Source organism: Arachis ipaensis, chromosome B3 (genome assembly GCF_059453495.1).
Source record: "Arachis ipaensis isolate K30076 ecotype BB chromosome B3, ASM5945349v1, whole genome shotgun sequence".
Taxonomy (NCBI): Eukaryota; Viridiplantae; Streptophyta; class Magnoliopsida; order Fabales; family Fabaceae; genus Arachis; species Arachis ipaensis.
The window spans coordinates 16,318,693-16,332,666 of record NC_142438.1 but is presented as its reverse complement, the minus strand read 5'-3'; the positions used below and the strand labels follow the sequence as shown (position 1 = coordinate 16,332,666).

At 45.3% G+C, this 13,974-nt stretch overlaps 2 protein-coding genes across 2 annotated transcripts; both read right to left on the bottom strand.

The window, feature by feature from the left end:
* Positions 1–6,477: 6,477 nt before the first annotated feature.
* Positions 6,478–6,843, bottom strand: LOC148569917 (uncharacterized). The gene has a single exon (XM_088506725.1). The coding sequence runs from the start codon at positions 6,841–6,843 to the stop codon at positions 6,478–6,480; it is 366 nt and encodes a 121-aa protein (XP_088362851.1).
* Positions 6,844–7,913: 1,070 nt separating this feature from the next.
* On the bottom strand, positions 7,914–8,780 carry LOC148569916 (uncharacterized). The gene has a single exon (XM_088506724.1). The coding sequence runs from the start codon at positions 8,778–8,780 to the stop codon at positions 7,914–7,916; it is 867 nt and encodes a 288-aa protein (XP_088362850.1).
* Between the last annotated feature and the right edge of the window lie 5,194 nt (positions 8,781–13,974).

Below are 13,974 nucleotides of genomic sequence, written 5' to 3'. Positions count from 1 at the left end.
TCTCATCAGAATCAGGAGCAACAAGCTCATAATCACCCTCGCAGGAACTGTCAGCACAAATCCTATGGCGCTTCCTCAGCTCTGTGTAAAATTCAGCATCCACAATAGAAACACACAACAAAACAAGGGAGTCCAGCCAATCGGACATCCCCTCGGGAACTCTGGAAGACATCTCTACCATGTTATTGCGAGAAGACATGAGGCCAACTAAATCCTACAAGTAAGAAAAGAAGAGGGGATTACTAAAAACATCTCGGACAAGGGAGAAAACAACTCAATACGATGCAGAAGATCACACAGAAAAGGAAAACCCCAAGACTCAAACCAAAATCTTGGGGCATCCTTTGGAGGTAATAATCAGGCAAAGTTTCCAGGAAAAATCTACAGCTCGCACCCCAGCATCTCTCAGAAAGAAAACAAAAGAAAGCGAAAATGCAAAAAGGATCACCCTCATACAGTTCATCAGGAGAAAGCACTATTTCTACAAGTTAGTAAAAAATGGCCAAGCGGAAAGGCGCAAACTTTCTTTAATCAAGCAAAAAGCAAGCACCAACACCGAGCATACCAAACAAGAAATCATCAAAAACACCAGCTTTCTTCCAGAATCAAACACATTATCATCAAAAGCACAAACGAGAAATAACATGCAGAAGCCCTAAGCACAGTAAAGCAATAGGAAAGGCCAAAAGATTCAGAGCACACATTATGACTGTAACCAGGCACAGTGGAAGCAGAAAGATCCAAACCTCCCTCAAAGCAAAATCGCAAATCACAAAAAGCCAAAAGCAGCGAAAGAAAAAGAAAATGCGAATGGAACTCACCTGGGGAAGAAAAAAAAGCTTCAAAGGAAAGAAGGAGATGTAAGTTGTCCCGAGAATTGCCAAGCGACGCTGCCGAGGAAAAGAGAAAACGAAGACGAAAAACAGAGAACGAGAAAAATGGAGGAAAATGGTGAAGAAGTTACGAAAGAGCAAAGAAGAGAAACCGTCTCTGAGCTTTCAAAAATCAAAATAAAGAGCCAAAGGAAAAACGGAGCAATCAATACTAATTAATTAGGGTATTAAACTCTCGCACGTTCCCCAGGACAAAGCGCTAACACAAAAGGGCGCGCTCTTAGAGGAAAACGTTCTACATTCAAAAAAGCTTCTGCAAAGGAATCGACAAAATGCTTGAGTTCGGCTTCACTAAAGAAGGACCGAAGTCGATGACTCGACCTCAAAAAGAAGACCGAGCTCAAGCAGGGGCACTGTTCATACCCAGGGTCGAGCTGTCCGAACCGGGATGTTCAGTAGCAAAGCGACCAACCTGTTCAGGTCAAGCGGACCGACTTCTTTACGAAGAACTCGGCCAAATCGACAGCAGAGCCCAATAAAAGGGCCCAAATAGAGGAACACGACCCAGAACCCAAAGGCAATCCCAGCCTATAGAGATAAAGGCGGTTCCCTTAAAGATAAGATGACTTCACTCAAGAAAAGATAAGATAAGATAACTAACTTATCTTATCAGAAAGGTCAGCCCACGCTACTATAAATACACTGGAGCACCCAGGTATAACTCATATTCTGATTCTACATAAAAACCTGCTTAATACCCGTGCTAACTTAAGCATCGGAGTCTCTTGCAGGTACCCCCCACCCTCCGGTGGCCAAGGATCAGCAGTGCAGCAAGTCCAACAAGTCGGACACAACAGCTCCGGCCGCCACCAGCCGGCCGGACCCGCCATCTCCGACCAATACAGAAGATCTCATCCGAGATCGACCTCCAGTTTCAGGTAACCCTCGGAACACTATCTGAACTCTGAGTTCCTATAGATGCCAATCATTCTGAACCTCAATGGATAAAGTGAGATGCTAGAACTATTCAAGAGGCAAAAAGCTATAAGTCCCGCTTATTTGATTGGAGCTATGTTTCACTGATAGTTTGGAATTTATAGTATATTCTCTTCTTTTTATCCTATTTGATTTTCAGTTGCTTGGGGACAAGCAACAATTTAAGTTTGGTGTTGTGATGAGCGGATAATTTATACGCTTTTTGACATTGTTTTTAGTATGTTTTTAGTAGGATCTAGTTACTTTTAGGGATGTTTTCATTAGTTTTTATGTTAAATTCACATTTCTGGACTTTACTATGAGTTTGTGTGTTTTTCTGTGATTTCAGATATTTTCTGGCTGAAATTGAGGGACTTGAGCAAAAATCAGATTCAGAGGTTGAAGAAGGACTGCTGATGCTGTTGGATTCTGACCTCTCTGCACTCAAAGTGAATTTTCTGGAGCTACAGAACTTGAAATGGCGCGCTTCCAATTGCGTTGGAAAGTAGACATCCAGGGCTTTCCAGCAATGTATAATAGTCCATACTTTGCCCAAGTTTAGATGACGCAAACTGGCATTCAACGCTAGCTCTCTACCCAATTCTGGCGTCCAGCGCCAGAAACAAGTTGCAAAGTAGAGTTCAACGCCCAAACTGGCATCAAAACTGGCGTTCAACTCCAGGAATGACCTCTACACGTGTGACATTCAAGCTCAGCCCAAGCACACACCAAGTGGGCCCCGGAAGTGGATTTATGCATCAATTACTTACTCCTATAAATCCTAGTGACTAGTTTATTATAAATAGAACTTTTTATCATTGTATTCACAGTCTTGGTTACTCCGGTTCCCCTCTGGGGCCGAGACCAATGAACTCCATTATCACTTATGTATTTTCAACGGTAGAGTTTCTACACTCCATAGATTAAGGTGTGGAGCTCTGCTGTTCCTCAAAGATTAATGCAAAGTACTACTATTTTCTATTCAAATCTTCTTATTTCGCTTCTAAGATATTCATTTGCTCTTCAACCTGAATGTGATGAACGTGACAATCATCATCATTCCCTATGAACGCGTGCCTGACAACCACTTCCGTTCTACCTTCGACTGAATGAGTATCTCTTAGATCTCTTAATCAGAATCTTCGTGGTGTAAGCTAGAATGATGGCGGCATTCAAGAGAATCTGGAAAGTGTAAACCTTGTCTGTGGTATTCCGAGTAGGATTCAATGATTGAATGACTGTGACGAGCTTCAAACTCGTGATTGCTGGGCGTAGTGACAGACGCAAAAGGATAGTAAATCCTATTCCAGCATGATCGAGAACCGACAGATGAATAGCCGTGCCGTGACAGGGTGCGTTGACCATATTCACTGAGAGGATAGGATGTAACCATTGACAGGGGTGATGCCTCCAGACGATTAGCCGTGCCGTGACAGGGCATTTGGATCATTTTCCCGAGAGAAGACCGAAAGTAGCCATTGACAATGGTGATGCATTACATAAAGCCAGCCATGGAAAGGAGTAAGTTTGATTGGACGAAGATAGCAGGAAAGCAGAGGTTCAGAGGAATGAAAGCATTTCTATTCGCTTATCTGAAATTCTCACCAATGATTTACATAAGTATTTCTATCACTATTTTATTAAATATTTTCGAAAACCCCATTACTATTTTATATCCGCCTGACTGAGATTTACAAGGTGACCATAGCTTGCTTCATATCAACAATCTCCGTGGGATTCGACCCTTACTCACGTAAGGTATTACTTGGACGACCCAGTGCACTTGCTGGTTAGTTGTGCGAAGTTGTGAACCATGGTATTGGCATCATGTTTTTTGGCGCCATTACCAGGGAAAGAAAGAGCGATGAATTTTACATAATCAAAGTGTAATCACAATTTCTGTGCACCAGGCATCTGTAAGGTACATTCTGCTTCTGAAATTGCTGAGATGATGGTTGGGATCTGTAGTGCCATCATACAAAACCATATCCGGGAGCTTGAAATCCTTTGGGATTTTGGTCTTCATGATTTCCCTGGTGAATGGTTCCTGTTCTTTGCGTAAATTTTCCTCAGGAGTGGTCCGAGGAGCTTTTGATTTGAGGTCTGCCTCTAATTACTGTAGTTTTTCTTCTAGTTCTCGACGTCGCCGTACCTCTCTTTGTAGATCCTTTCCGATCTCCCGTTGTTGCTGGGTTTCTTTCTCAAGTTGCTTTAAGCGATCTTGAAGTGCTTCCATGGCTCCCGGATTTGGTGAGTTTTTGTCCCCGTTGGATTCCGGAGTATCCTTTAGCGTAGTGTCCGCGTTCTTGTGCGGTGTTCTGTTCTCCAGATCCGAGTCGTGGTCGTTGTCATGGCCGTCCGCCATGGTTTTGGGATGACTTTCAGGTTCCCCGGCAACGGCGCCAATGTTTCGAGGGTTACCTGAAACTGGAGGTCGATCTCGGATGAGATCTTCTGTACTGGTCGGAGATGACGTGTCCGGCTGGCTGGTGGCGGCCGGAGCTGTTGTGTCCGACTTATTGGACTTGCTGCACTGCTGATCCTTGGCCACCGGAAGGTGGGGGTACTTGCAAGAGACTCTGATGCTTAAGTTAGCACGGGTATTAAGCAGGTTTTATGTCGAATCAGAGTATGAGTTATACCTGGGTGCTCCAGTGTATTTATAGTAGTGTGGGCTGACCTTTCTGATAAGATAAGTTAGTTATCTTATCTTATCTTATCTTTATCTTGAGTGAAGTCAGCTTATTTTTAAGGGAACCGCCTTTATCTCTGTAGGCTTGAACTGCCTTTGGATTTGGGTCGTGTTCCTCCATTTGGGCCCTTTACTGGGCTCTCCTGTCGATTTGGCCGATCTCTTTAAGAAGAGGTCGGATAGTCGGACCTGAAGAGGTTAGTCATTTTGCCACCAATCATCCCGGGTCGGACAGTTCGATCCAGGGTATGAACAGTTACCGTTTTGTCGGTATGAGCTTTTTGCTCGTGTTTATTTACCGTTGTGTTGGTAATTTGGCGAAGCCAGGTCGTGGCCTTTTGCTATCGTTGTAGCCGTTTGTTATGGCTTCAGTTTAGGTGGCTCCCGGGGTGATCAGTCCCGGGGTGCCGTATCGTGGTTCCGTTTAATGCGTCGTGGAACTTGTTGTCGTGTGATGTGTAAGTAGAAAAAAGAACAATAGAAGTAAAGTTAGTAGGAATGACAAGTAAATATTAACCGGTAATCGAATAAGTCTCTTACCATGGCAGATACAAAGGTAAGTGATTAAGTTCGTTAGATCGCCTGGCCGACATGCTTGAGCTAGAGGTAAAACCTTCTCAGGTTACCCGCATTCCAAGTTCTCGAGACCTCTCTTCCATCGAGCTTCTCCAATTTGTAGGCGCCATTGCCAATCACTTCTTTGACCCTGTAGGGGCCTTCCCAATTCGCCGCCAGTTTGCCTTCTCCCTGGGTCGGTAGGCCGATATCATTGCGCCGTAGGACGAGGTCGTTTTGCTCAAATTCCCTCTTGAGAACTTTGGTGTTGTAGCGCAGGGCCATTCTTTGCTTTAGTGCTACTTCTGACAGGTGGGCATTCTCCCTGGTCTCATCTACTAGGTCCTTCTCTACAGCTTCTTCCACCCCCTTGAGAAGTAACCGTGGGCTTGGCTCGCCGATCTCTACGGGTATCATTGCGTCTACCCCGTATGTCAGGCGGAAGGGGGTTTCTCCCGTGGCGGACTGCTCGGTTGTACGGTAGGACCAGAGGACTGAGGCGAGCTCATCAGCCCATGCTCCTTTCTTGTCGTATAGCCGCTTCCTGAGGCCCAGCAAGATGACCTTATTTGCGGACTCGACTTGTCCGTTTGTCTGGGGGTGCTATACTGAGGAAAATTTATTTTTAATGTCCAAGCCGGTGAGGAACTCTACAAACTTCTTATCGGTGAATTGCGTCCCGTTGTCTGAGATGACGACTTCCGGGATGCCGAACCGAGTTATCACCTGCCTCCACATGAACTTTCTTCAATTGGACGAGGAGATAGTGGCCAGTGGCTCGGCCTCTATCCATTTGGTGTAGTAGTCGACGGCGACTATGAGATATTTAACTTGCCCTGGGCCAACCGGGAAAGGTCCCAAGAGGTCGACTCCCCACTGTGCGAAGGGTCGAGAGGACGTCATCAGGCTCAGTTCGGTGGCCGGTGCTCTGTGGAAGTTAGCGTTCTGTTGGCACTTCACGTATTTTTTCACGAACTCCTTGGAGTCCTCCATCATTGACGGCCAGTAATATCCGGCTCGGATGAGCTTCCTCGCTAGGGCTTTGCCCCCGATGTGGTGACCACAGCACCCCTCGTGGACTTCTCTGAGTACGTAGTCCGTCTGGTCGGGATGTAGGCACTTCAGCAAGGGATGGCTAAGTCCTTTTTTAAACAGTTGGCCTTGTATGATCGTATATTTGACAGCCTCCCTTCTCAACGCTTTGGCTTCCTTCTCGTCTTCAGGGAGTTTGCCGTTTTTCAGGAAGTCAGTGATGGGGTCCATCCATGAGGGGCCTATTTTTGTAAGGTGGAGGGCGACTGCCGGTTCCTTTATCATTCCTTGAATGAGAGATCTGTTGTCGACTCCCGATTTCATGCTCGCTAGCTTAGATAGGAGATCTGCCCGTGTGTTTCTTTCCCTCGAAACGTGTTGGATTGTGACCTATTCGAACTGTTTGGTCAGCTCCTTGACCTTCTCCAAGTACTTTTGCAACAGCGAGTCTCTGGCTTGGTAGCTTCCGTTCACCTGCGAGATAACGACCTGTGAGTCGTTGCACACTTCCAGCCTCGTAGCCCCGACTTCTTGAGCTAGGATCAAGCCGCCCAGGAGGGCCTCGTATTCTGCTTGGTTGTTTGATACGGGAAACTCGAACTTAATTGATTGTTTGTATATGACCCCGGTAGGACTTTCCAAAATGATCCCGGTACCCCCGGACGTTTGGTTGGAGGCTACGTCCACATGGAGCCTCCACCGTGTGCCTGCTTCCTCGGTTGGGTCCCCCGCTACCTCCACCAAGAAGTCGGCCATTGCTTGTGCCTTGATCGCATGACGGGGCTCGTATCACAAATCATATTGAGATAGCTCGATGGCCCAAGTCATCATTCTTCCCGCCAAGTCGGGTTTTTGGAGCACCTGGCGAATTCCCTGGTCCGTTCTTACGACTACTTGGTGGCCCTGGAAGTACTGCCTTAGTCTTCGGGAGGAGGTTAGTAGTGCCAGAGCTAGCTTCTCTAACTTGCTATATCTCAGTTCTGCTCCTTGCAGTGCTTTACTCACGAAGTAGATTGGTTGTTGAGCCTTCCCTTCTTCCCGTACCAAAACTGCTGCCAACGCTTCGTTCGTTATGGCCAGGTACAGGTAGAGCAGTTCTCCGACTTTGGGTTTCCCGAGCACGGGAGGAGTTGCGAGGATCTCTTTGAAGTGTTTGAATGCTTCCTCACACGCCGAAGTCCATTCAAACGCTATCCCCTTTCTCATCAGGTTGAAGAGGGGTAGGGCTTTTGCTGCCGACGCCCCAAGGAAGCGAGATAGCGCGGTGAGCCTTCCTGCCAGTCTCTAAACATCTTTGATGCAACCCGGGCTCCTCATTTGGAGTATCGCTTGGCATTTTTCAGAATTAGCTTCCACCCCCTTTGGGTTATCATAAATCCTAGGAACTTCCCGGTCTCCATGGCAAAGGCACATTTGAGAGGGTTGAGCCTCATGCCGTGTCGTCGGAGGGCCGCAAACACGTTTCCTAGGTCGCTTAGGAGGTCCTCAGGGCTAGTGGTCTTGGCTAGGATATCGTCCACGTAGACTTCCACCGTCCTGCCTATGAGGTCGCTGAATATCTTGTTCATTACCCTTTGGTAAGTGGCCCCGGCGTTCTTCAGGCCGAATGGCATTACCTTGTAGCAATATATCCCTCCTGGCGTTATGAACGCTGTTTTCTCTTCATCAGGTTGGTGCATCGGTATCTGGTTATAGCCAGAGTAGGTGTCCATGAAACTTAGGTATTGATATCCCGCCGCAGCGTCGACAAGTGCATCAATGTTGGGCAAGGGGTAGCAGTCCTTGGGGCATGCTTTGTTGAGATCGGAGTAATCTATGCACATCCTCTATCTCCCATTATGCTTTTTCACTAGAACTACGTTCGACAGCCACGTCGAGTAGTCAAGTTCTCGAATAAATCCTGCTTCGATGAGGCTAGCCGTCTGTCTGGCCACCTTCTCTGCTCGCTCTTGTGACATCTTCCTCCTTCTTTGGGCTACCAGTCTGGCCTCCGCCGTCACGGCCAGGTGGTGTGACATGAGCTGGGGGTCTATTCCCAGCATGTCGGCTGGCGTCCATGCGAATAGGTCGCCGTTGGCCCTGATCATTTCTATTAGGGGCTCCTTCAGCTCGTGTGGTAGGTTCCTGTTCACGAAGGTGAACTTCTCGTCCGTGTTGCCGACCCTAAACTTTTCCAAGCTCCCCTCCGGCTCAGTTCTGGGCTTATCTTCAACTCTCGCATCTAGGTCGGCAAGGAACACTCCCGCTGCTTCCTTGTACTTCTTCCTCAAAGAGAGGCTGGCATTGTCGCAGGCGACTGCCGTTTCCAAATCTCCTTTTATGGATCCCATGGACCCGTCGTTAGCCACGAACTTCATTATCAGCATCTTTGTGCTGATTACTGCCCCGATATCATTAATGGTCTTCCTCCCCAAGATGATGTTGTAGGCTGTGGAGTCGCGTAGAACCACAAACTCGGCCATTGTCGAGCCTCGTCCCTGCCCGTGTCCTACTGATATCGGCAAAGAGATTATGCCGTCTAGCTTAATGAAGTGGTCGCCTAACCCTACGACACCATGTTGGTGGGTCTTTAGGTCTGCGTCCCGCAGTCCCAAAGCGTCGAACACATTGCGGAACATAATATTCGAGTCGGCACCAGTGTCTATGAGGATGCGCTTGATGAGACTGGTTCCTACTCTGGCCGTAATGACCATGGGAGGGCTTTCCGCGACCTCGTCAAACCACTGGTCTTCCGGGCCGAACGAGATGGGTGGCGACCTCGACTTCTTGGGGTTTTGTGCAGATGATGAAGAGATTGCCAGGACTTTGGCGTCTTTCTTGTGCGCCGACTTCGACCTTGGGGGTGTGTCTCTCGCCGTCACGACGTTTACTATGGTGAGACCTTATTCGTTGTCGTTCTGGTCGTGGCGTCATTTTAACGTGCGAGTCTTGTCCTTTGTCTCTCGGTCGCGATCTCGTCTTCTTGGCTCCCTGATGAGATGGGAGAATTCAGCCAGCTTCCCGTCCCGGATCACTTGCTCCAGCGCGTCCTTTAGGTCGAAGCAGTCCTGCGTCATGTGTCCATAGCCTTTGTGATAGTCACAGTAAAGGCTTTTGTTTCCCCATGTTCGGTCTTTCAGAGGTCGGGGTTTCGACAGGATCCCCTTCTCGGCTATTTGTTGGTAAACTTCTATGATGGGGACGGTGAGAGGGGTGTAATTAGTGAACTTCCCGACTCTGGGAAATGGCCTGAGTGTCTTGCTCGGATCGCCGTCCCTGGCGTGTTCCTTCTGTCTTTCTCCACTCCCCTGATGTCGAGTTTGATTGTAAGAGGGCTGCCGTTTGTTGGCAGCGACGACTTGGATGACTTCCTCATCGTTGATGTATTCCCTTGCTACACATTGGATCTCCTGCATTGTCCACACTGGCTTCATGGTGAGGTGCTTTCTGAAGTCCTCGTTTAGGAGTCCGTTCGTCAGGCATAGGCTAGCAACAGAGTCGGTCAGCGCGTCGATCTCCAAACACTCATCGTTGAACCGATCTAAATATTTCCTTGTCAGTTCTCCGGGCCTCTGCGTCACTCCGAGTAGATTGATCGGGTGCTTTGCCTTTGCTATTCTGGTAGTAAATTGGGCTAGGAAGGCGTGGCTAATATCCAAAAACAGGGCCACCAAGCCCTGCGGGAGGCTATTAAACCACCGTATTGCAGGTCCCGCGAGGGTGACTGGGAAAGCGCGGCACTTTACCTCGTCCCCCACTCCCTCCAGGTTCATCCTGGCCTCGAAGGCCGTGAGGTGCTCCTGTGGGTCTTGGGTTCCATCGTACCTCATGTCCGTTGGCTTGTCAAAGTATTTTGGCAGCCGAACTTCGAGGATGAAACGATGAAATGGGGTCGCGCCTATTATGACTGGTCCGCACGTTCTCCTTGTCCTTCCTTTGTCGTCTTCTCGTCGGCCGTCTTCCCGGTCACGATCTGTGGTGCGTCTCCTCTCGCGCTTGGTATATATGATGGGGTCGTGGCGCCTCCTTGTGCGTCCTTCCTCCCTGGCGCTCTCGGGCTCAGATCTTGGGCTAGCTGTGCGTCGGGAGTGGCTTCTCGGGGGGGGGGGGGGGGGAACGGGAGTAACTTGATTCGGGAGTTTGCTGGCGATGTTCCCGGTCTGCCAGCCGGCGCTCTAGGTCCTGCATCCTGTGATGTAGTTCCTGCATTATTCTGGCGCTGTTATTGCCAGTTCCCCCGAAGGGACGTCTTTCTTGGGATCGTGTGGTTCATCGAGGAGGGGATCTCGTGCGCTCCCGGGAGGATGCCACGGAGGCTTCCCCTCTGTGCCCGGCTTCTCGCCCTGCTCCTCCTGGGCCTATTACAACTTCCATTCAGGCGTTTCCCCCCAGACGGCGCCAATGTTCGGTAGGTCGGATACCGGACGGATCGGATTAGTATCCTGATTGATGAGGGGGAGGTCTCGCCTGATTGTAAGTGAACGGGTTGGAGTAGATGATGTCCCGAGCACTTCGTGCGAGGGGGGTCACCTGCAAAGACACTCCGACGCTCTAGTCAGCATAGTGTGCAGGCGAAAAAAGGGTAAATGGTATGTGACGTACCTTGGGGGAAGGGTAGGACCTTCCCCATATATACCGTGTCAGAGGTGGGCCCATCAAGGACAGGCCCACCTTCCTCGATGCTTCCTTCACACAGCTGTAGCGAAGCTGTCAAGGACGTGTGTCCGGATCGGCGATCGAGCGCCTTGGTCCTGACCGTTCGGATCAGGTGGTGCTCGGGTCGGGCCGGCTCGCAAATGGTTTGGGCCAGGCCGTAACACCTTTTAAATTTATTATTTATCTTTTTGGTGACTAAATTTATTATTTATCTGAAACCAAACAAAAATTTTAGAGGGATCAAAATCAAATAAAGGATATTTAAAAAACTAATGACGTAGACTATAACCATAGCTTTTTAAATTTTACTGGACTAAAACCAAAAGAATTTTTTTTTACACAAATCAAAACAAAAAGAAAGTATATTAAACCATTCTTTCACCTTAACTCATGACAATAATAAAGAAGTCTCACAATTCACAAATTCAGCCCAACAGAATACACAAATTCAATTATAATTTTAGTTTTTATTATTATTTTATCTTTATCTTATCTTTATTTATCCTTATCTTATTTTTATTTGTTTTTATCTTTCATAGGTCAATGTTCTATATATATATATAGTTTTATTTTCATACTTTATAATTTCAATCAATCAATAATCAATAAAATTTCTTTATCTTTTCTTTCCTTTCCTTATTCTTTCACAATTTTATTATCTTTACATACTCTTTATGTACTCTTTCCATTTTATTATGATATCAGAGCTCCTCTTGAGCTCTGCTGACATTCATGGATAAACCAACCAATTCAGATCCTAAAACCCCTTCAACCTCCCCTCCCACTATGAAGAATCAACCTTCCTACTCTGTCCTAGGTCAAGAAAAAAGGACACACGAGTAATTTCATGAGAAGCCTCTTTTGGACCTCTCGTCAGCCCATTACTTTTCTTTCATGGCACTTCTTTCCAATGAAAAAACTCGTCCTTCAAACCAACTTGAGCTTTTGTCAAGTCCAACTACTTATTATCTTTGTTCTTTCAATATTTTTTCTATTGTTAACAATCTTTCAAATCGAGATTCATTCTTGAATACTTAGTTCATTGATTCTGGTGCCACAGATCACATTGCATCAAATTTGTCTTGGTTTATTTCTTGCACACAAATTTCTCCTATTATTGTTCATTTACCAAATGGTTCTCAAACTACTATTTCTTATAAAGGCATTGTTCAATTTTCACCATCCTTGATTCTTCATGATGTTCTTTACTTACCTCATTTCAACTTTAATATTATCTCCATCTCAAAAATTACTTCAACACTCATATGTGAACTCACTTTTTCATCTTCTTCTTGCACGAGCAACAATTTGCGAACGATTGATTTGGACAGAATGAGAGAGGGATTATATGTCTTTGAATCCAATTTTGGCAAAAATTCATCCATTACACACTCCATAAATTCCATCCAATCTCCACCCATTACACCTTCAAATATATGAAATTTTCGTTTAGGACACCTTTCTGGACAAACACTTAATCATTTATATAAATATTTTTCTTTTATCTCTATGCATCATGACGAGACTTGTGATATTTGTCATCTTTCTAAATAAAAGAAACTTTCATTTTCTCAAAGTTTTAACAAAACCAATTCAAGTTTTGATTTATTACATTTTGATATTTGGGGTCCGTTTCGACAAAATTTTATTCATAATCATAAATATTTTTTTACTATTATTGATGATTTTAGCCGCTTTACATGGGTTATTTTATTAAAATCAAAAGGAGAATTGTAAAATTACGTAAAAAATTTTATTACTTTAGTTGAAACACAATTCAACTCTAAAGTCAAAACTATTCGTTCCGATAATGGACCAGAATTTATTTTACATGATTTTTATGCTTCAAAGGGCATTATTCATCAACGTAGTTGTGTTGAAACTCCTCAACAAAATGGAAGGGTAGAACGCAAGCATCAACATATTTTGAATATAGCTCGTGCTCTTATGTTTCAATCTAATTTACCATAATCTTTTTGGTCTTATGCTGTTAAACATGTTGTTTATTTACTTAACAGAGTTTCATCATCCGCAATTAATTTTAAAACACTATTTGAGATTTTATTCAATCATCCACCAAATTATCATGACCTTAAAATTTTTAGATGCTTATGTTTTGTTTCTATCCTAATGGTAAACAGATCAAAATTTGATCTAAGAGTCAAAAAGACGGTGTTTATTGGCTTTCAACATGGTTTTAAATAATATATTGTTTATATTTTAGAAAATAAAATAATTGAGATTTTCAGAAATGTGATTTTTTTATGAAATGATCTTGCCTTTAGTCATAAAAAATGTCCAATTTCATACACTCAACCCAACATTGCCAAACACACCTTCTCAAAAATAAGATTCAGTTAGTCTTCCAGTTGAACCCTCACCTATACCCATTGACCCAACTCCATTTAATTCTTTATTTTCTCCAACAACCTCTCCTTCTTCCTTACTATCGTTTCCTAACCAAGTTGAACCCATGACCACGAATCATTTTCAACACACACCCATCTCTCCTTCCGCACTAGACACCAGTCCACCATCACCTCCTCATCCCCCGTCTCCTTCTTCACCACCTGAGCAACCCCATCCTCGTCATTCCGACCGGCCGCACCGACCTCGAGCATATCTCTCTTACTTGTGCAATTTCTCTCTCATCTCTACAAATCAATCTCCCTCAAAGTGCAAGTATCCTTTATCTTCAGTCATGTATTTTTCTTCTCTTTCATCTTCACATAAAAAAGTTTCTTTTATCTCTACATTTTGACGTTGAGCCAAAGTCTTTTAAGGACGCCAATCAACACTCTAATTGGCGTAGTGTTATGAAAGATGAGCTGGATACTCATGAGCTAAACAAAACTTAGCATCTTGTTGATTACCCTGCAGGCGTTAAGCCGGTTGGCTATAAATGAGTCTATCGCATCAAACGCAAGCCTAATGGTTCAATTGATCGATATAAAACACACCTTGTGGCTAAAGGATTCACTCAGACTGAAGGTGTTGATTTCTTAGAAACTTTCTCCCCTATTGTCAAGCCTGCCACCATCAGATTAGTTTTGGCATTGGCCTCTATGAAGCATTGGCCCATACATCAGTTGGATGTCAATAATTCTTTCTTACATGGGGATCTTTCTGAGGATGTCAATCCTTCCATCTTAATTTGAATAAGCTTGGTATTATTGACATCTTTCATCCTCCAGCTTGCGGGGGTGTATTAAACCACTCTTCCACCTTAACCCATGACAACAATAAAGAAGT